Consider the following 24,025-nt stretch of genomic DNA (forward strand, 5'->3'; position numbering starts at 1 on the left):
GTTTTATTTGTTAAAGGGCTTGCCATTGAAATTTTGAATCCAATAACCACTCATTTATGTATGATATAAATTTTACTTAGTTTGTATATTTATTGCATTTTAGGAAGATCAGAATAGAGGTAAACCAAATTGGGAACATCTGAATGATGAGTTGCATGTATTAATTTCTGTTGAAGACACTCCCAATAGAGCAGCTGTAAAACTCCAAAGAGCTGTTGAAGAAATTAAGATGCTCCTTATCCCTGTGGTAACTTAAGATATTTTAAATTGTTTCATTAAATTCTTTGATAAGATAATCAACTTTTTAGATGTAACTGGAAAATAATTCTTTTACAAAGATAGTTTACATTTTTAAATATTCAGTGATGACATCACCTGAAATATTCAACATAACATCATTCCCCCACCCCACCCCACCCTGTCGCCATTTAAGTATTTGGATTTTGCTCATACAGCTTCCTTTTCTCTTTCTCTATCCCTATGACACACGACTCAATAAAAAAATTGTTAATCCTTTCATTTGATACAAATCCCTTTAACTTGATGAAATGTTAATAATAGTTATCAACCGCAATGATAGCAAGCCTTTTAAAATGGAAAGTAGTGTGCATCAGGACTGTATGCTTCGATGCTTTTTGACCTATATTTGGAATACATAATGAACTTAACCTTGGGAAACAGTGGTATTGGAATTACAGTTGGTGGCAATAAAATCAGTCTCCGATTCACCGATGACACTGAACTTGTTATATTTTTGAAATGAAGCGTTATTGCTCCATATATGTTATTCTCCACTTATATCCCACCTATATATTAAAGTCAGTTGTGGATTAAGATAACAATACAATTGTATATTTTTTATTTTAGTTGGTTAGAATGTTTCTGATTCATATCTGTGATGGTGGATTGACTTCAAGGATCAACATGTTGTGTGTTCTAGAATGAAGTATATAAAAAATTAAAATATTTATTGTAAATATGTAAATATGTGCAATAGATACAATTCTCTATACTAGGTAATTTTCTCTCTCTAAAGAGATTGACATCCTATTCTCTATAAAACTGAAAGTAGTAAATTAATTTCTAACTTCTCAATATATACAAATAATTATTTAAATGGCCATTCTAAGAATGGCGGTACATTATAAGCTCAATAAAATATATACTTTCACTCTCTTTTGTGTTTTTTGTGTTCTTTAGTTTCACTTGGCCATATGAGAACTTCCATTGTAGTACTTATTTTATTACTTTTTGTTCATTCATTCACTCTGCTTTGTCTCTCAAATTCCTTAGAATACAAAGTTAAAAGGCCTCACTTAACTAATATACTTGCATGTCTCCCTTCAGTAAGCAAGGCTAGTGGTTGGATGAAATCTTTTATAAGAACCTCTGCTACTAATGGCTCGTAAAAAGTTAAGCAAGTTTGAGCACGGTTAGTAGTTGGAGGAAACAATCGTTCGATGCTGTTGGCACACTCTCCCTCGATGAGTCTTTGGACTCCCTGGAGGTGTCACATAATAATAATAATAATTGCTTGAAGTAGGTAGGTTGCAGAGTGCGAACAGAAGTAATTTCTGGAAATTGAGTATAAGTTTCTTTGTTTTTCTTTGCTTTCGTATTTCTCACATTATCTTATAACTGAACTAGTCAGGTTGCTTGTAATACCAGGTGATTCTTAGAAGCTACTCTAGTTTAACAGTCAAGAGTATTATGAAAGTTTAGATACTATTGCCACTATAAATTGTTTGTGTAAGTATTTTTACTTGCAAATGAAAAGGATGGTTCCGAACCCTAAGTGTATTACTGTTGTGGGTAACTATTGTTAGATATGCAATTGGTTTATCTCTTGGTGCATAAAGGGAATGAGCTGTTAGTTGGGAGTAGTGAGTTCATTTGTGAATGGAACATATTAAGAGCTATGATAAGTGGTTAATGGACCTTTTGGTAAATTGATACAGTAATAAGTGTTCTAAGTTATGAATATTCTTAATCTTAATCAGAATTTGGTCTAGTCTCTAGCAAGTAATTCAGAAAGTGACTGCTCAGTAAAACAATTGGGACTCTGGAGACTGTTATGTGCAATGGTCACATTTCTTTGCTTTTGTATTTCTTACATTATCTTATAACTCAACTAGTCAGGTTGCTAATAATGTCAGTTGATTCTTAGAAGCTACTCTAGTTTAATAGTCGAGTATTGTGAAAGTTTAGATGCTATTGCCACTATAAATTGTTTGTGTAAGTATTTTTACTTGCAAATGAGAAGGATGGTTCTGAACCCTAAGTGCATTACTGTTGTGGGTAACTATGGTTAGATAATTTAAGAACTCACCTTAAAAAGCTTTCAGGCTGAAAACAAGCAAGGTGTAAGACCTTGGCAATGAAATTTATCTACCTTAAAGACATTTCCAGCATCCATGCATACAACAAAATTTGAACCTACACGTTGGTTTGGAGAACAGCAACTTTACCCACACAGCCAACCAGATTAGCACAGCTGATATATTTATGACATTCCTACCAAACCAACCTTGATTTGTATATTTACAATCAAGGTTGTAAATATACAAATCATGAACACAATGGTTGGGATAAAGATTAGATAATCTTGAAGCCTGGCTCTAGAGGAAAGGCTCCTGGGTGATGAAAATCATCTATTACCTATCCGTTATGGGAAAACATTTACAAAACATATAAATTAAAGATGCCAAGAAATTATATTCTTGGTTTAACCTTTACCCAAGTGTAAGCAAATAAAGGTGTGAAGTTACATTTTCCATATGGAAAATATCACTTCTGTATTATTTCAACCATGGTATGTATCTCTTCTGGATCTGGCTCCCACAGATGAGATCTCAGCGAAGGTTGAAACTGGTCTGGATAGTGGCCCCAAAAGGGGCTACTACCCAGACCAGTGATAAAACTGACATTATTTTTAATTTGTCTTCAGTGGCTGGGGCATCTGCACCGTATGGGCTCCCGAAAGGACTGTGAGACAAGTGTGGGAGGCCCGATGTGCTTTGCATTATGGGATACTAAGGCAATTGATATGAAGTCATTAGTTTCTATATACAAGTAGCCCAGTCATGAAGATACTTCACACAAAAACTTTGTTTGGCATTTGTTGGCATCTTTAATTTGTAGTATAACCAAGTGAAAAAACTTGCAACATTTACGAAATGTTTGTGTGGCACAGTAAGATTCATGCTCACCGTCTTAATGTTGGAGAGCAGTGTCACTATGCCCTCAACAAGCAAAGATTATAATGATATAATTTATATATATAACATTATCCATTATTACTAATGCATATAACTATGTACATATCGAAAGCTTTGAATATTTTGTAGTTATTTTTGGAAATTCCCATTCCAGATTATATTTGTTGATATGGTCCTGCTGACTGCATCAAAATTGTTGTACTTCTGCCTGCAACAAAATTATGTACAATCGTGTCAAGCTGTGCCAAACTTTAACTTCTTCTGTTTCTTTATCTGAAATGTTTGTGAAGAAAAGTCCTCCAAAGTTTCATTTTTCTCATCTGTTTTTATTTTTAATTTAATTAATTTTTTTTGTTTTCTTTTGTTTTGTTTTAACACATTCTTATCTCCAAGCATATCTATATGTTTTGCTAGGTATTCATTTAGAACTATGGATTAAATTTTTCAGCATTTAAATTAAATCAGATTGAGATATGCCAAGTGTGTGTGTGTGTGTGTGTGTGTGTGTGTGTGTGTGTGTGTGTGTGTGTGTGTGTGTGAGAAAAAGAAACTTTATAAAAAATAAAACTACATAAACGTATGACTGTTAAACAACTCAATGCACTCTTCCGTACTTTAAAGAAACATCAAACTTCTCGTAATCTGGAGTGACAACGATAGACACATCTAACCCCAGGAAATGATCGTTTTAATCACATATTGCATATAATATTATTCTAGTTTCATTTTATAAAAGGAATCCATTTTTGTGTACTGAATTTTAATTAATAAACTTAAAAATATTAATTACTATTTAATTTTTCTCAGTTAAAATTAAAAATAAGCATATAAATAGGCAGTCTAACGCTGCCATAGATGCTTTGTACAACTTGGCAGACATCTTGATGGAGCTGCAAGCCTGGCGTCTTTAGTATGGGCCCCCCAAAGGACTGTGAGACAAGTGCGGGAGGCCCGACCCCGATCAGGGAGACCGAGAAGGATATGGGCAGATCAGGAGAAGGAGGATCTGCAGGCTGTTGGGCTAGAGACTGGAACGTGGTGGATAGTCACAGAGGACCATGCCCAGTGGCGTGGTGCTTGAGGCCAAAAGTCCCCCTGGGCTGACAGCGCCTAGATAAGAAGGAATTCTGTGCAAAAAAATGAAAAAAAACTTATCCAGCTCTTTCTGGTTATGGATATACATTTTTCATCTATTTTCTGTGTGTTTCACAAAAATGTGTAATAAGATGTAACAATAATTTCCCCCACTAACTTGATGAAATGTAATAAATTTGTTATTTAGGATCACTATTAAAATTTGTGGATTGTCTCACTTGAACCTTCTTAATGGTGAAGTTTGGTAAAACAAAATTATGTCTACAGTAAGTAAAACAGCTCTGGATTCATTATTGTGATAATGACTAACTATAAAAAGAATGCTATTATGAAACATCTTTCTGCTATAGAATTAGGAGGGATTGAGATGGTGCCATACTTCCCTGTAAAAAAAATAAAAAAAAAATTAAAAAAAGGCCTCACAGCCATAGTATCATCATACACTAAATAAATAACTACAGAATGAATAATTTTTCTGGTAACCATCCCTGAATAAATATTTATGGACAGTCACCATGTACTTTTCATACACTTACTATATAAATATAAATAATTTTCATTGTGTCAAATATACGAGGGCTATTCGATAAGTCCGTGCAAAGTTTAAGAGATGGCGCCACCAGTGTACATCGGTTTTTCTTAGTTGCTGGCAACTGTTGGAGGATCACACACTAAGTTTCAGTCAGATAGATCTATTACTCTGTGTGTGACGTTCATTTGAATTGATCAAGTACCGTGATTTGTGAAAAGTGGATGAGAAAGAATTTCATGTAGTGATTAAACATTACTTTTTGAAAGGCAGAATGGCTCAGGAAACCAAAGCTAAGCTTAATAAACATTATGGTGAGTCTGCACCTTCGATTAGAACGATTTATAAGTGGTTTAGTGACTTTCGAAGTGGTCATATGAGCACAAGTGACACTGAACGTTCTGGATGCCCTATTGAGGTCACTACTCCAGAAATTATTGAAAAAATCCATGATATGGTGATGGATGATAAAAGAATGAAGATGCCTGAAATTGCTAAGGCTGTGGGCATCTCAAATGACCGCATACATCTATTTTACATGAACATTTACATATGAGAAAACTATCCGCAAGATGGGTGCTGCGTTTGCTCACACTGGCTCAAAAGCGTCAATATGTGAACTGTTGCAAGGACAGCTTGAAGCTGTTTCAACAGAATCCAGAGGAATTTTTGCATCATTCGTAACAGTGGACAAAAGATGGATTCATCACTACCAGCCTGAGACCAAGGAACAGTCAAAACAATGGGTTGCAAGTGGGGAATCTGCACCAAAGAAAGCGAAAACCATTCCTTCAGCAGGAATAGTTATGGCCACTGTCTTCTTTATAAACTTCTTGGAAAAGGGCAAAACAATTACCGGAGTGTATTATCCGTCTTTACTGGATCGTTTAAATAATGAAATAAAGGAAAAATGACCACACTTGTCGAAAAAGAAGATTCTTTTCACCACGGCAATGCTCTCGCTCACTTTTTGCGATTGTGACCGCAAAATTGTTCGTTTTACGCTACGAAGTCCTTTCGAGCACCCCCCCCACACACAAACACTCTCCAGATTTGGCTCTCTTGGACTACTGTGTTTCCAAACATTAGAAAATGGCTGGCAGGAAAGAGATTTTCATCAAACGATGAGGTGATTGCCGAAATAACTGCCTATTTCAAAGAGTTGGACAAATCATACTGTATGGATGGGATCAAAAAACTCGAGCATCGTTGGATTAAGTGTATAGACCTCAAAGGAGACCATGTTGAAAAATAAAAAATGTTTGTCCCAAAAAAATTGTTTCTTCATTTTTGCACGGACTTATCGAACAACCCTCTTAAGTAACATATTTACTATCACGTATGAATTTTTTGAGTTTCTGAGGGATAACTATCTAAAGCACACGAGGTTTATCGGTGTTAGATTTGGTGATATTCTCATAGGATATGGGTGTGAATGAGGTATCAGCACTGCCACCTCTTGGTGAAAGTGATCATGGGGTATTGGTTTTTTTTTGGGGGGGGGTAGTCAAACTAGAAAATGTTATCAAGAAGGTCTACGTGTGGAGGAATTATCTGAATCTCCATAGTTATCTAGCATCAATATATTGGGTTGATGAATTGTATAGAAAGGATGTTGACAGAGCATGGGAAATGATAAGGCAGCATCTAACACAAGCAGTGTATAACTGCATACCAAGAGTTAAGTGCAAAAATAGAGTAGGATTAGTTTTTATGTAGAAAGTGCAAGACAGTTTGCTGTGAACAGATGCATGGAGAATATAAAGTGCAGGATAAAAAAGTGAGAAGCATGGTTTAAAAAAAAGAAAAGAAAAGGTGATTAGCCAGTCATAATTCCATATAGTGGAATTATTTAATAAACACTTCATCAGTGTACAGTGGAACCTCGGTTGTCGAACTTAATTCGTTCCCGAAAGCTGTTCGGAAACCGAATTGTTCGAAAACTGAAACCATTTTCCCATAAGAATTAATGCAAAATGGATTAATCCATTCCCAAACAATAGATGATTGTTTATTTAAACCTTTACAACAGTATTTCATGCATAAGATCGTATGAAACATAATGAAAATGCATAAAATCTTACATAAAAAGAATAAACACAATAAATAGATAAAATAAAAACAAAAATTTAACTTCGCTTTAACTATGCATACTGAGGAGAGTTGATGGCATAAATGGAAGGAGGGGAGTAAAGGGAGTCCCCTTCCATAAAAACATCAGGTTACTGTCCTGGTTTTTTTTTATCTTTCTCTTTTCTGTCTCTTGGCACCACTCGACTCTGCTTGAGATACACTAGGCTTCTCTCTCTCACTAAAAACCTGTCCAATTTGTTTTTGCCTGCATTTTAAAATGTATCTGAAGTGAGACATGGCACTGTCATTGAAATGGCTTATGATGCGGTTTGCTACAGCTTTATGAGGGTGATATCTTGCATAAAACTTTGCACCTCACCCCATTTCACACACATTTCTTTGATCAAAGAACTAGAAACATCCTCTGTGTTGTCTGAAGACATTTCCTCCACCTCCGTATTTTGCTGCTCCTTCTGAAGGTGTTCCAGTGAGCTCATTCCTGTGATCCTCCACTAACTCCTCCACATCAGCATTGTCAACTTCCAAGCCCATGCTTTTGCCCAGAGACACAATATCATCGACAAGAGCAACATGTTCAGCCTCAATGTCTGTCTGCTACACAGTCTGGCTACAATTTCCTCCAGGCCGAGTTCGTCGTCCTGTAAGTCACTTGCTCCCAGGCTTTGTCAAGAATACTTAAACAATGCAGAATGTTGAAGTTTTTAAATTAAGGGGATATAAAATCCACATTGTTTTAAAACTGAATAAGAAACTCAGGGGTGCTTAAGGGTCAAAGCTGTATAACTGAGAGGAGACCTCCACATAGCCTTTAAAGGAATGCGGAGAACCGACCAGGGCTTCTGACCTAATGTCCAATCCTCACCTTCTCGTGGTGTACCCTGTTGGGTATCTACTTTGATACTGAACGAACGAGGATGGGCTGGCAATTTGGGATTTAGTCGACCAAATTGTATTCTTATTGGTTAAACCAAAATAAAAAATGATGGTACAACATGACAAAATTTCATGCCGGCTGGGGCGTCGCCCGGTTAAACAAGGCCCCCGTTGTTTTCGCCAGGGAACCAGGGCGAACAGCGAAAAGTCGGCTACTGGAACAAATCTGAAAACAAACCCCAACTCAACATCAGCAGAGTTAAAGATCGGTACTATCAACGTAAGAAGCCTGAATGGCAAAGAAATGGAGCTAGCTGAGGAATTAGATAAGTACCAGATCGACATAATAGGGGTGACTGAAACAAAAAAGACAAAAACTGGTGAGATCTTTCTGAGCAATAAATACAAAATGTTATATTCAGGCAATGACAATCAAGGAAAAGAAGGAGTAGCCATAGTATTCGACACAAAATACGAGGCTAATCTTCTTGAATGGCAGTCAGTCTCAATTAGTGTAATGTGGGCAAATATGAGAATGGGGAACTGGACAATGAGACTTATTTGTGCCTATGGTCCCACAGAAGGTTCTACTAAGGTAGAAGTGGAGAAATTTTTTGAGGCTTTAGAAAAAGCAACTGACACAATGAAAAAGGAAAAGTTGGCCCTTGTTGGGGATCTAAATAGCAGAGTAGGAAATGATTGTGAGACATACAAAAATATTTTGGGAAAATTTGGAGAAAAGAGCAAAGCTAATAATAATGGCAAATATCTGTTGGATTTCTGCTCAGGACATGGAATGGTTATTACTAACACCATGTTCCAACATAAAAATGTGCACAAATTCACATGGAGAGAAGAGGCTAGGAATAAGAAAAGTCTCATTGACTATGTTATTGTTGATAGTGATGTTTTCTCTTTGGTGCAGGACACCACAGTGTACAGAGGATTTGAAATTGGAAATGATCACTATACAGTCTTGAGCAGGATAAAATTGAATTTCATATTGAAAAGAATAACATGTAAGAAAGTTTTAAAGCAAATAAAAGTTGAGCAGCTCTCAGATGTGAACTGTAGACTAAAATACAGAAATGTTATTGAAAAGAAAATGAAAGAGTTTGAGAACAGGAATCAAACCTTGGAGATTCAGTGGCAAACTCTGAAGGAAACATTGATTGATTCTGCCAGAGAGGCATGTGGTGAGGTTGTGTGCAAGGATAAAAAAATCAGAACTCTCTGGTGGACACAGGAAGTTAAAGAGGCAGTGAAGGAAAAGAAGAAAGCATATCAAAAGTTCCTGGCAAATAAGTCAGCATTTACTCTTACAGAATACAGAGACATATGTAAGAAAGCTAAACAGTGTGTAAAACTAGCTAAACAAAAGTCATGGGAGGACTTTGGCAAGAATATAGAAAATAAATATCAAGAAGGTGGCAAAATATTCTGGAGGTTGTTGAAGAAGCTTAGGAATGGAGGAAAGAGTGCTGTAAAAGGAATTAGAGATGATAAAGGTGACATGAAAACAGGAGAAAAAGATATCCTTGAAGTATGGAGTAATTACTTTGAAAAACTGCTAAATGAAACAAGCAGTGATGACAGCACAGTGATAAAAAAACACTGACCAGGCATGCAGTCAGGAATACATATCCATACTTGAAGTAGAAAAAGCCATCAAAGGCTTGAAATGTGGAAAGGCAGCAGGAGTAGATGATATTCGACCAGAAATGCTGAAGTATGGTGGTATAAGAGTCTTACAGTGGCTGCACTGCATAGTTCAGAAAGCCTGAGCAGAGGGACGAATTCCCAATGATTAGAGTAGAGCTCTCATAGTACCCATATATAAAAAGGGAAATAAAACTGAATGTGAGAATTACAGAGGTATTTCCCTACTGAGTGTTCCTGGCAAGATCTATGCAAGTATACTTGAGAAACGGTTGAGAAGAATTGTGGAAGAAAAGCTTGGTGAAGAACAAGCTGGATTCAGGCCAAATAGAGGCTGTCAGGATCAGATCTTCACTTTACGACAAATAGTCGAGAAAGCATGGGAATATAACAAAGATCTGTATTTAAGTTTTGTCAATTTGGAAAAGGCATATGACAAGGTGCCAAGAGAGAAGCTATTCAATACGCTGCAGTTATATGGTGTCAATGGTGCATTATATCAAGCAATACTTAGTCTTTATTTGAGTTGTGAGTCAGCAGTTAGAATTGAAGGAAGTACAGGAAGATGGTTTAATGTTAAATCTGGTGTGAGACAAGGATGTACATTATCCCCTCTGTTATTCATTATCTATATGGATCACATTATGAAGGAATGTGGTATTAAACCTGATATCAAAATTGGAGATGTTAATGTCAGCTCTTTGCTTTATGCAGATGATGTTATACTTCTAAATAAATCCGCTACAAGTCTGCAATATTCTCTGACTAAATTGAATAGCTGTTGTAATAGATATGGTATGAAGGTCAGCAATAAAAAGACAAAGACGATGAAAATAGGCAGAATCATTGAAAATGTCAACTGTGTTGTGAATGGAGAACCTGTGGAACAAGTAAAACATTTCAGCTACTTAGGCACAATTTTTACTGAAGATGGTAAACTAAATATAGAAATAGACAACAGAATCAGCAAAGCTGGTATCGTGGGAAGTCAGTTGAATAAATTCATATGGAATAAGAAAGAAATTAGTCGGAACACTAAATTAGCTGTATACAAGACAGTGTTCAAACCAATTTTAACTTATGAATCTGAGAGCTGGGTCAGAAGTAAAACACTTGACCAAAGACTAGAGACTGCAGATATGAGTCATGAGAAAGATTAGAGGCGTGAACAGATGGCATCAATGGCAATATCATATTAAAAAGAGGATATTAGGAAAGAACTTGACATTGTCAGCATCCAGGAATGCGTTAGCAGAGCTAATCTCAGATGGTATGGTCACTTAAATAGAATGGGAGAGGAAAGATTAGCAAAACAAGTGTTCTCTGCCAGGTTGGCAGGAACGACCCAGAGGAAGACCAAAATATAGGTGGATTGATACTGTTCAAAGTGCCTTAGACGATAGAAATATAAGATCTGATAATGTTGGAGTCTTGACAAGTAACAGACTGATTTGGAGGAAAATTGTAGATAGGAAGTTAGTAATGATGTAATTTTTTCATGTAGTACTGTCATATCCTGTACACCCCTTGAGGGTACATGGCAGGAATTTGATGATGATGATGATGATGATGATAAGAAACTCAAAGATTGGAATCAGAGTTTCATGCCGAATATAGTAAACTATAAAGTATCGGCGATCACTAGTGATCGCCGATACTTTATAGCTTTTCAGCCTATTTTTCATATTTTTCGATATTTTTCAGCCTTTTTTGAGGCTTCATCAGCTACTCACTGATGAAGCCTCAAAGAAGGCTGAAACCAGTCTGGGTAGTGACCTCCCTCCATAATGTAATAACAGCATACATTTCCTAGGAAATGTGTTTTTACATTATGGAAAATACCTAAGAATAGCGATCTGAACTTTCCCCACCTTTGCAACGAGTTGTCTGGTATTGTACTATGTACTAGGGTCACTTGCATTAGCTCACGCTAGTGATTGCCGATGCTTTATAGTTTACTACATTATATTCGGCATGAAACTCTTTGATTCCAATCTTTGAGTTTCTTATTCGGTTTTAAAACAATGTGGATTTTATATCCCCTTAATTTAAAATATTGTTTAATCGCCGAAATGAAGCTTATTAGCTCTTTATATTTAAGTATGTTGAAGTGATTTTTCCAGAATTCTCTGAATGTTAATTCTGTGTCAGAGGTCATTCAAAACACCTTTGAAACAGTGCTTTGGTGTAGAGTTTCTTAAAGTTCAAAATTACCTGCTGGTCCATGGGCTGAATTAGAGAAGTTGTGTTAGGGGGTAGGAACTTCACTGTGATAAAATCAAACTCCTCCACTAACTCATCCTCCAAGCCTGGAGGGTGAGCAGGAGCATTGTCCATCACAAGGAGCATCTAATTGGCAAATTTTTTTCTTGAAGGTATTTTCTCATACTTGGGGCAAATACTTCATGGATCCACTCAAACAATTGCCTGGTTACCCAAGCCCTACTATTAGCTCTCCACATAACAGGCAGTTTACTTTTCATCACATTATTTTTCTTAAACACCCTTGGATTCTCAGAGTGGTACACAAGCAATGGCTTGACCTTGAAGTCCCCACTTGCGTTTCCACATAACAAAAGAGTCAGCCTGTCCTTCATTGGCTTGTGTCGTGGCAATGCTTTTTCCTCCTGAGTGATGTAGGTCCTTTGGCATTTTTTTCCAAAACAGGCCGGTTTCATCACAGTTGAATACGTGTTGGGTAAGAAAACCCTCAGCCTTTACATAGTCACTAAATTCTTGCACATATTTCTCAGCAGTTTCTTGGTTCGAACTCGCAGCCTCCCCATGCCGCTTCTCCTCTTAAATTTATCGAACCACCCTCTACTAGCTTTGAACACATCTGTATCAGCACTCGCCAGTGTTTTTCTTTAACAGGTCATCATGTAATTGCCTTGCTTTTTCACAAATTATAGCCTCAGAAACACTATCACCAACTAACTGTTTCTCGTGTATCGAAATCAGCAACAATTTTTCCACTTCAGTCGTCTGCGATCTTTGTTTAGTAAGAACTTTCACTCCTCTTGCAACATCAGCTCTCTTGATCGCCTCTTTATTTTTGAGTATTGTACATATCGTTGATTTCGCCATACAGAACTGCATAGCAAGATTCGAGACACGAATGCCATTTTCATGTTTGGATATGATTTCTTTTTTCATCTCTGTTGTGGTTCTAACAACTTTTCTTTTTGTTTTGCTGTTATCACTATTCTTCTGCGGCCCCATGGTGGCTTGATTAATAATAATTTATGAAAAAAACAACAAAACAAAGAAAATCAAGAAAACCCACAGCAAATTCGAGCAGGTGTCTGCACCGAACGAAGGCTGCCGCGTAACTGACGCTTTCTTGCCTTACAGTTCAGCACGCGAAGCATGTGGTTGCCGTTTGCCTGTTCAGGAACCGAATTGTTTGAGAACTGAGGCGTTCGATAACTGAAGTTCCACTGTATATCATAGTGGTGTGAATGTGAATGCACCGTGTAGAAGGAAGGCAAGAATTAGGAGAATTATAGCAAAAGGGGTATATCAAGTGTTGCTTTTGTTATTGTTAGATGTTAATAAAGGTTGTGGGAATGGATGACATATCAGCATGTATTTGTAATGTGCAAAAGAATTATTCATGCCCTTGACCTGATTATTTAATTAAAGTCTTGCAGTGGAGAATTCCAAAGGAGTGGAAAGAAGGCAAAATAATACCTCTCCACAATCATGGTTGGAAAACAGGAGTTTACATTTATAGACCAGTCTGTATATCTGCAGTTATGATCAGTGTTTGAAAAATTGGTTAAAAATATAATACAGGATTGGGTTGTGTACACAAGATTCTCTATGATAGTCAGCATGGATTTGTGAAGGGCAGGTCTTGCTTTAGCAGTCTACTTATGTTTTATGTTAAGGTGACAAATGTGTTGCATAAGGGAGAATAATATTGAGTGATTTTCTTGAACTTTGTAAAAGCATTTGATAGATTTCCACATGATAAGTTGGTGTACAAGCTGTGGAGGATGGGAATAGATAGTATATTAGTTAGATGAATCAGAGATTGGCCCTCTGAACAATACTTCAAGTTGTGTATGATGGAGCAGTGTCTGAGAATATACATGTCTGAGGGTTGGTTCTTGTGTCCTTACTGTTCACTTTATTTGTTAATGAATGTTAATGTTGAGAATTAACATCAGCAATACTCCTGATAATTCTTCAAATGTTTGCTGATGGTGCAAAGTTAGAATTATCAGGAGTATTGCTGATGTTAACTCTCTACAGGAAGATATGAATAGACTTTTAACTTGGTGCAAGGTGTTACACTTTGGGATACAGAGATATAAAGCTACATACTGGTGGAGTTGTACTTCAGGAAGTGGATGAGATTCGGAATATTTTAATGATGGCAGACAGTAGACTAAAGTTCCAAGGATACATCACAAGTGCAAAGACTGCACATCATATTGCTGCTATGATAAAAAGTACATTGATGTGTAGGGATAAGGAGGTGGTGGTGGTGGCGGTGCCTCTATATAAGGCATAGGTTAGGCCACATATGGACTATTATGTTTAGATTTGGTCACCTGGTTTGCATTATGATGTGGGATCATTAGAGACGGTTCAAAGACGAATGACCGAATGATATTGGGACTCTGGAGTGATGGTTATGAAGAGCATTTGAGGGAATGTGGATTTACAGAGGTTGTTGGATAGGAGGAAAAGAGGAGATATAATAGACATCTTCAAGTTAGTTAAGGGATTTTATTAGATTAATTCAGAAGAAATTATGAAAGGAGTGGATGTTAAGATTTAAAGAACAAGAGGCCATCACTAGAAATTGTATAAAGATGTGAAGAAGGGTGTGAGTAGCAGATTTTTTTTGCATGGAGAGTTGTTGGTGAATGGAATGTATTGCGGGAGTGCATTGTGAATGCAAGTAGTGTAAATGACTTCAAACCTCATTATAGTAGATTTTGCTGGTTGAGTGGGTCTTCCACAGTGTGTCTGTTGACTCTATTTTGGTTAACCAAAAAAATAATATGCCTTGTTTCATAATCTGCTGTGTTATTTCTGACAATATACAGTAGTTAAGAATTATAGGGGAATCAACTAAGTGAGATTTTCCAACTAAAGCTAAAAAGAATGATTGAATACTAAACATTCTGTGATATCTTGTAATGCATATGGGATGACCAGAATGTTTAGTGGACCTAGGTTGTCGAGGGTTTGGAATACATGTCCATCGAAAGCTTGTTGCAATTGTGAAGGGATCCTAAACTAAAGTGTAATCAACAAGTATGTCTTATTTCACATAACATACTTGTTGATTACAAGTATGTTATGTGAAATAAGAGCATTTCATGTTTTCTTTTATAGATATAATGCACTTTTATAATCAGCAACAATAATAATAAATTTAAATTGATGTTTGATTCAGATTTTTTTCTCCCTGGAAACTGGTTTTTCATCTGCAGACAGGCAAATGAACTATGAGAATGTATGCGATTTTAAGACAAAATACTGATTGTGGTAGTAGTAAAAGAAGGTGGGGGATGGTAGCATGTTATTGTTTTGGTTGTAGTAGTAGTTGGAAGTTAAGTAGGGGGAGATGGTTAGTTGTGTATAATGGTGTAGAGTTACGTTTCCACAATGAGTCCTTGGACTTCTTGGAGTTGTCATGTCACATCATAAATAATAAAGAAGCATAAAAAATGTTAATCATTCAAGAATTTTAATTAAACTTTAAAAAATTGAAGTAATTAATCCATTCTGAAATATTCTACATGAGACAGAATGTTGTTTCTTCTCATGCACAACTGACTTTTCATAATCAGTCTGTTTATAAAAATCTTAGGCACAGTAACAAACATTTTCTTAAGCTTTTGACTATTCGGTAAAATGTTCAGAACACGTTACTTTTGCCATGTTCCTTCCTTCGTTTATCTCTCTGACAGCCATCAGATAAATGAAATAACACTGTATGGCCTTTTCTTTCTCCAACCAAATACAAAAGTGCTCATTGACTAACGTAAATCATCTATAGGAATTTGTGAACTTTAGCAAAAAATACAAAGGTATCTCTTCCTTATTTTATAAAAGGAATTTTTCTGTTTGCAAATGCTTCCTTTTATTTTTATATATCTCTACTACTCTCCTGTCTAGTTCTCTTCTGTTTGACATTTGTTCTTATGATATTCAAATATATCACAATATTGTGCTGTCAATCATTGTCACAGTGGCTTGGTAACAACAGCTAGCAGTAAGCAGTTCATTCATAGTAGGCAAGGTGTATCGTGACACAATCAAAATAAAGCTTCTCATTAACTTCATGATTTCACTGCTAAAAATTAAAGATGCCGAGAAATTATATTTTTGGTTTCATCCTTGATCCAAGTGGAAAAAATTCCACTTGGATAAAGTCCAATAGTCCAGTTGTGAAGTTACTTCATGTTGCACATAAAGTAACTTCACAACTGGACTATTTGTTATAGAAGCTGATGACTTCACATTAATTGCCTTAGTATCCCATAATGCAGCATGTATATCCTTACTGACATGTATAACATTATGCATTATGGGAATGGCCACTACCCAGACTGGTTTCAACCTTTATTGAGGTGAAAAAGTAAAGGGGTGCTTATCATAGGTCTGGAATAGTTAGTATAGGGGTGCAAGAGGGCCTGATAGAGAAAGAAAAGACAGATAGATAGTATGGGAGATAGAGAAAAGGCCTCAGCTCTTTTATATCATCATATAGCCAAAGGCTATCAGTTTTCCTTTTTCACCAGTCTCTTTATATCTTCAACCTTTATTGAGGTCTCATCAGTGTGAGATAGACACAGAATTGATATTAGGCTTGAAGTAATGCAGAAGTCTTATTTCTGTATACAAATAGTCAAAAGGTGCCACAACTTATTATTAAAATACTCTAGATTAGAGATAGATGTTGAAAGTTTTTTCATTTTGTTATACTATAAATTAAAGATGCCAAGAAATTGCATTGTTTATTATTGTTATTATTATTATTAACATTTGACCTCCATGGAGTCAGAGACTCATCATGGGAGGTCACACTCACTATTACACACAATGCTCATCCAATACACACTATTACACACACAATGCTCATCCAAAACACACTATTGCACACAGTGCTCATTCAACCGTGCCTTAAACTGATTCAGTGTGTCTACACCCAACACACTCGGGTAATGCATTCTAATCACCAACCACCCTCCATGCAAAGAAATTACTCCTCACTCCTCTGTTCACCCACCTTATGCAGTTTCCAGTGATGGCCCCTTGTTCTACTCCCTTCTCCCATTATATGAAAAATTTCTTCTTTGTTGACTCAATAACCCCTGACTAGCTTGTATGTCTCAATCATATCCCCAGTCTCCTTCCTATTCACAAGGCTCTGCAACTTACATTCTCTCAATCTGTCCTCATACTCCACATTCCAATGACCACTGATTCCCTTTGTGAATCTTCTCTGGACCCTTTCCAACATATCCTTTTCACCATGAAAACCCATCGACCAAATCTGAGCACAATAATCCATAATAAGGCTTGATCAAGGCCTTATACAGTGGAATCATATCCTCTCTATTTTTGCATGTCAGGGTCCTCTGCATTATTGCTATTATCCGATGTGATGCCTTCACAACTTGTGCAATGTGGCCCCTGAATTTCAGGTCCTTGTCCACCATCACTCCTAGATCTCTCATATCCTCTATTTCCATTAAAGTTTCCCACCAAATGTGTACTTTGCATCCCATTGTTACCAAATCTCAAAACCTTACACTTGCAACAATGAACTGATAGTTCCACTTACCTGCCCAATCATGCAATCTATTCAAGTCCTCTTGTAAGGTGATAACATCCACTTGACTCTGCATTGCTCTCCCCAGTTTTGCATCATCTGCAAACAGCTGGATGTCACTAGTTAAACCCAACCCAATATCATTAACATACAAATTGAACAACAATGGCCCCAAAACTGATCTCTGTGGCACACCACTAGTTACCTTTCTTTTTCAGGATAGTGCCCCCCCCCCATATACAACTTCCTGATACCTATCTGACAGCCAGTCACTGATCCAACTCAGAAGTCTGTTATCCAATCCCATCTGTTTCAATTTATTTAAGAGCTTATCGTGTGGCAGTCTATCAAAAACCTTTGCAAAATCTAAGCACACCACTGTATATGCATCTCTCCTGTCCAAGATATTTGTTGCCCTGTTATAGTACATATAACTAACTAACTTACCTTATAACTTTCACTAACTTACTTAATAGTACATAAGTAAGTTAGTGAAACATGATCTCCCCTTAACAAATCCATGCTGATAACCACAGAGAATACTGCTGTTATCAACCCATTTCTGTATCCTACTTCTCACCAACTCTCCAGGATCTTCACCACAACTCCAGATATACAGACTGATCTATAATTTGAAGCTACAGCCTTATCACCACCTTTATGCAGTAGAACAGTTTCACCCTCCTTCCACTTCCTTGGAACTTGTGCTGTTGTAAGACTCTTATTGAACAGGCATGTCAATGTTACTGCCAATTCCCTGGAACATTCCCTTAAGATGCATGGTGATATGCCATCAAATGCTATTGCCTTATTGACATCAAGTTTGTTTATTTATTTCCTCAAATACCTCTTGCTCACTTACAAGTAAACCATCCTCTCCTATATCGTCTACACTTAAGTTCCTCATGATTTCACCCTGATCAGGATGAAAGACCCTTATAAATTGATCACTGAATACCTCAACAATATCTTCTGCAGCAGTTACCATTCTACCACTTTCATCCTTTAACTTCATTTTACCATGATCATTCTTCCTTCTACTTGCCACATATCTAAAAAAAACTCTATAGGGTTTTTCTTTGCCTGATTTTTCCAATTTCTGCTCATACTCTGCTTTTGTTTCCCTTCCTAACTGAATCACTCTCCTGGCTTGTTCTTTATACTCTTCATGTGACTGATTATCACCATTATTCATCTTGTACTTCCTCCAAAGTACCTTCTTTTTCCAGATTTCATGTTTAAGCTCCACATTCATCCATTTTACACCTACCTTATTCAACCTTTTGGCCTTCGGAATACAGTCATACATTGATGCTGTTATTTGCAATGATTCTTTGGCTTCAGGTGTATGAACTATCCAGGTGTAAGCAAACAAAGTTTGCACACAAAGTAACTTTATAACTGGGCTAATTATATATAGAGGCTGATGACTTCACATCAATTACCTTAGTATCCCATAATGCAACAATAATAAATTCAGTTTAATCCTTTATCCAAGTGTGTGCAAACAAAGTTTGCGCCTGAAAGTATCTTCAGGACTGGGGTAAAGTGGTACAACACCGGGCAATTCCTTGCAAAGGTGGAGCAAGCTACCAACACTCCTATCTCAGTATCTCCCATAATGCAAAACACATCTCCTTGCGGATATGTATAATGTTATGCATTAAAGAAAGGGCCACTACCCAGACTAGTTTAGACCTTTATTGAGGTCTCTTCAGTGGGAGCCAGGCCCAAGTGGAGATACCAAGGCAGAAGCATTAGCAAGGTCATCTCCTCCTATAGGAGCTGCCAAACGGCGTGCCACCTTTTTATTAAATTACTCTGGATTTAGAGAAAGATGTTGAAAGTTTATTTTTGACTTGGTCAGACTATAATAAATTTAGCTTAATCCTTTATCCAGGTGTGTGCAAACAAAGTTTGCGCCTGAAAGTATCTTCAGGACTGGGGTAAAGTGGTACAACACTGGGCAACTCCTTGCAAAGGTGGAGCAAGCTACCAACACTCCTATCACTACAGAATAATTTAATAAAAAGGTGGCACGCCATTTGACAGCTCCTATAGTAGGAGATGACCTTGCTAATGCTTCTGCCTTGGTATCTCCACTTGGGCCTGGCTCCCACTGAAGAGACCTCAATAAAGGTTGAAACTAGTCTGGGTAGTGGCCCTTCCCTTAATGCATAACATTATGCATATCCGCAAGGAGATGTGTTTTCCATTATGGGAGATACTGAGATAGGAGTGTTAGTAGCTTACTCCACTTTTGCAAGGAGTCGCCCGGTTTTGTACCACTTTACCCTGACAGTATCCTGAAGATACTGTCAGGTGCAAACTTTGTTTGCACACACTTGGATAAAGGATTAAACTAAATTTATTATAGTCTGACCATAATGCAACCTTTTATTTAATGAAATTCTTGCAGTGGGGGATGGTTCCTAAGGAGTGGAAAAAAGGCAAAATAGTACCTCTCCACAAGCATGGTTATAGGACATTTTTCAATTATAGACCAGTCTGTATATCTGCAGAGAAATTAGTTAAGAATAGAATACAGGATTGGGTTGTGTGGAGGGCAGGTCTGTGTTTAGTCTGCTTTTATTTTATAAGGTGATATGGGAGATTCATACACAGTAATTTTCTTATACTTTCCAAAGGCATTTTATCATTACATGACAGATTGGTGTACAAGCTGCAGAAGATGGATTGGATAACAGATTGGTTATATGGATTGAAGATTGGCTTTCTGAATGATATCAGCATGTTGTATATGATAGAGCAGTGTCTTAGAAAAGGAAGGTGACCAGTGGTGTGCCTCAGGGTTCTGTTCTTGGGCCCCCACTGTTTAATTTATTTGTTCATGATAGCTGATGTGGATTGACTTAAGGATCTTCAAGGATGCAAAGTCAGATAGAATTATGAGGAGCATTTCTGATGTTAATTCTCTACAGGAAGATTTGAATAGACTTTTAGCTTGGACAGATAGGTGGGATTTTAGTTTTAATATTAATAAATGCAAGGTGTTAAACTTTGATGTGCAGAGATATAAGGTTATGTACTACTGTATTGGTGGTGATGTGCTTCAGGAAGTAGGTAAGTTTGGGATCTTGGGGTGATGGTCGACAGTGGACTAAAGTTCTGAGGGCATATTACAAGTGTTGCAAAGACTGCACATTGCATTGCTGCAATGGAAAAAAAGTACATTAACGTGTATGGATAAGGAGCTAGTGGTGGTGCCTCTATATGAGGCAAATAAAATAGCCCATGTGTGGTCAGACCACACATGGGCTATTTTATTTAAATTTGATTGCCTAGTTTTCATTGTGATGTGGAAACACTAGAGAGAATCCAAAGATGAATGACTGGACTGTTGGTTATGCAGAGCAGTTGAGGGAATGTGGATTACGGTTTGGTGGATAGGAGGGAAAGAGAAGGCATGATGGAGACCTTCAAATTGGTTAAAGGGTTTTACCAAATTAATATGGAATGAATTATAAAAAAAGAATGGACATTAAGGTTGAAAGAATGAGAGGCCATCCTTGGCAGTTGTATAAAGATGTGGTGAAGATGAGTATGAGGAGTAAATTTTTTTACATGGAGAATTGTTGGTGAGTGGAATGTATTGCAAATGCAGGTAGCGTAAATAATTTTAAAGTTCATTATTATAGACTTGTTGCTGGTTGAGTGGACTTCCTGCTGAGTCTGACTCCTGAAGGTTATTGTAATAATAATAATATGATATAACTATGGTGGCTAAAGTAAATAATTATTAAATAACATGAAAAAGGTAATCAGTTCGTAGACCGTGCATGAGCTTATGAAAAAAACGAGTCAACTTTTAGAACTACTACAAAAGATAATGGTTGCATTATCTTTTATGAAGTTCATAAAAGTTCATCCAATGTGATCCATGATTACTTCCAAGAAAAGAGGGCATATTAATAGTAGACATGGAAAAATTATTGCCAATTACGATTGAAGACATTTAACATTGAATGCCAATGTCTTATGGTCATACAAGAGAAAACCCAAGGTGCTATTGAATGCTGTAAACTCATTTATGGGGAGGGGGGCTTCATGCACTGTTTGACTTTCACTGATTTTCAACATGTGTAGAAACCTTCGGAAGGAATTAACCTGAGTCAAAGAGTTACTGTATACTATTAAACTATTCAGGAAAAAAATTGATGTAAGCTGCATTCATTGTATCTGATAACCAAAAATGTTCTGAGGTGTTTCAGGAATAAACTTTTCATAGAAAATGAACATCTTCACTATCAATAAACAATTCCCAGTGAGATGTAATTTTATTACTACTATAAATTCTTTATTTCTATTCTGAACTTTCTCAGTTTCTTGGTCATATCATTGTTCTGTTATAGTGATAATCATATGGTAAAGTGTCTATAGAATGTGTAGTGTGGAATAGAATTTCCCATCCAGGGCTGTAAAGGTGGTCCTGAGTCACTCTTGCAGTGTTTGAGGCTTTATCCTGAAGGAACACTTTGCCCTTACAGTTAACCAGTGTGAGATGTTTTTTGGCATCATACATAAACCTGCTGTAATAGCAATAAGTAGGCTTTCCTATGAACATATACCTTCTGGTATATGTTCATAGGAACTTCAGCTTTTCAGACCTTGTGCTTGTAATGAATGAATGAATACCAGCAGTATTCCATAAGACAGCAAAATCTTCTCTTGGTGTTTGCAGTTATTGTATGCCATACAGGTTCACTGGACGATAACCAGTAAAGTTTTTTAGTTTTAATATGCCCTGCACAAGCCAACTATGAGTATACTCGTATGATGCTTACTGCTGGCAACGAGATTACCATACTGACCTTGAAGAAGTGAAATTGCTTGGCGTACGGGAACAGACTATGCCAAAGTAGCGTGGCAGCGAACGTGTAAACTTTTTTTAAAATTTTTTAATCAATCACGTACACGAGGTTTCAGAATCTATGGGGGATTGTGATATTTGGACAGGGTTTAGGAGAGAGACATAACTTGTTTTATACAGCTGGATGTTGTAATTCTTGTGAAATATTTCATAGGGAAAGCTATTCCAGAAAACAGAAGTATATGGAATGAAAAACGTGGGAGAATTGGGTTTGATTAGTTTATCATTTGAACTATAAATGGATGTTGGGAAATTGCACAAAGCAAAAATAGTTGGGCTGAATATATGAGAATGATCATTGATTAGCTGAACTGACTGCATTTAAACAGTAAGAATTTTTACAGGTATTCATGGTGCACTATCCTAAAATAAGGGAGCAGTATTCTAAGGTTAGGTGGATTCTACAAGATGAGTAGCTGGATGTCTAAAAAGTAACAGAGCTGAAATCGACACTAAGTTTTTGGTAGCTATTTAAGCGTCATCAGATGTAATATTTTTGTGTCCTGAAAAGTTCTCAGTTCAGCTGGCCATTTTCAATTTCTGGTCATCTGACTGTTTGGGAGTGGGGGGGAGAATTGAACTAATGCTTTTGCAAGAAGAGACGGGACTATTTTTTGTAGTATTGAAGGTAATTAGGTTATCATCCAATAGATGGATGAATTGAGGATCTGTGTTTAAGCATTGGTTGTAGATCTTAAAATTTGGGGGATGAGCACTAAGATATTGGTACATAAACTTCTGTGAGAAGAGGACATAATGTAGTTGTGTTGTCAGTATTTTCACCACTTGTAACAATTGGTACTGAAGTCATTTATTAAGACACTCAACTAGTTACATGAAGTTCCTGTGTTTCACATCATCAGGAGATATAAAGTGAATAAAATAAAAAAAAAAACACTATGTTACAAACATGCATCAATCACAGTAAGCTATTTGAAAGCAAGATTACTATATCAACAACATGTGAAGGTTGGCTTCTAAGGATGCCAAGTAATGCACACACAATGCCAACAACAATTAGAAGGCAACCTTCATGCCTTGTTGATATAGTAATTTTGAAATCTTGTCTGTGATTGGCCATATAAATGGGAGAATTACTGTCGCTGTCTGAAATCTTATTCTTCATGTTCATCTGGTTGTTTAGGAGGTCGATGTAGGATTTTGTTGACAGTGTTCTGTTGTAGCTATTCTTTGGTAGGATGAAACTGAGATTAACTGAATTCCTGGTTTCTTTTATTTATATTTATAGATAGTTTATATGCCATATTTTTCAAGGTTTGTATAATACCAGCTTTATTATTATTACGGGCAACTCCAAGGAGTCCTTAGACTCATCGAGGGAGGCCCTATACATCATGTCTACAACTATTCAGCTTCCACACAGTATCTATCATACCTTGCCTTGAACCCACTCACAGCCATGGCACCCACAACAGACTCTGGCAACTTATTCCACTCATTCACCACTCTCCAAGTAAAAAACCTAGTTCTAACACCTTTGCTAACCACATTCTTGCCCAGTTTCCATGGATGGCCCCCTAGTCCTCCCACCACCAGACCTGTTCTGAAAAATATCCTCTGAATTAATCTTATAGATACCCTTCAGTAATTTGAATGTCTCAATCATATCACCCCTCTTCTGCCTATCAACCAATGTCTGCAACCCACAAATCTTCAACCTGTTCTCATAAGGTTCATTCCATAGACCTGCTATCATCTTGGTCACTTGCCTCTGGATCCTCTCTACCTCCTCCCCATCAAGAAGAAACCCTGGCACCCAGATCTGGGCACAGCAGTCAAGATGGCATCTTATCAAGGTTATATACAGAGGAACAATAACTTGCTTGTCTCTGCTTGTCAAAGTA

General features: G+C 36.9%; 1 protein-coding gene across 1 annotated transcript in view; it reads left to right on the top strand.

Moving 5' to 3' along the window:
- how (protein held out wings) overlaps nucleotides 1–24,025 on the top strand; it is a 208,414-nt gene that overhangs the window by 156,381 nt on the left and 28,008 nt on the right. Inside the window, exon 4 of the mRNA XM_090396334.1 lies at nucleotides 104–247. Within this exon, the coding sequence (XP_090252460.1) occupies nucleotides 104–247 (144 nt within the window). The remainder of the gene's footprint in view (nucleotides 1–103; nucleotides 248–24,025) is intronic.

Source organism: Typopeltis vanoorti, chromosome 8 (genome assembly GCF_054136105.1).
Source record: "Typopeltis vanoorti isolate ZY-2024b chromosome 8, IOZ_Tvanoo_1.0, whole genome shotgun sequence".
NCBI classification, from domain to species: domain Eukaryota; kingdom Metazoa; phylum Arthropoda; class Arachnida; order Uropygi; family Thelyphonidae; genus Typopeltis; species Typopeltis vanoorti.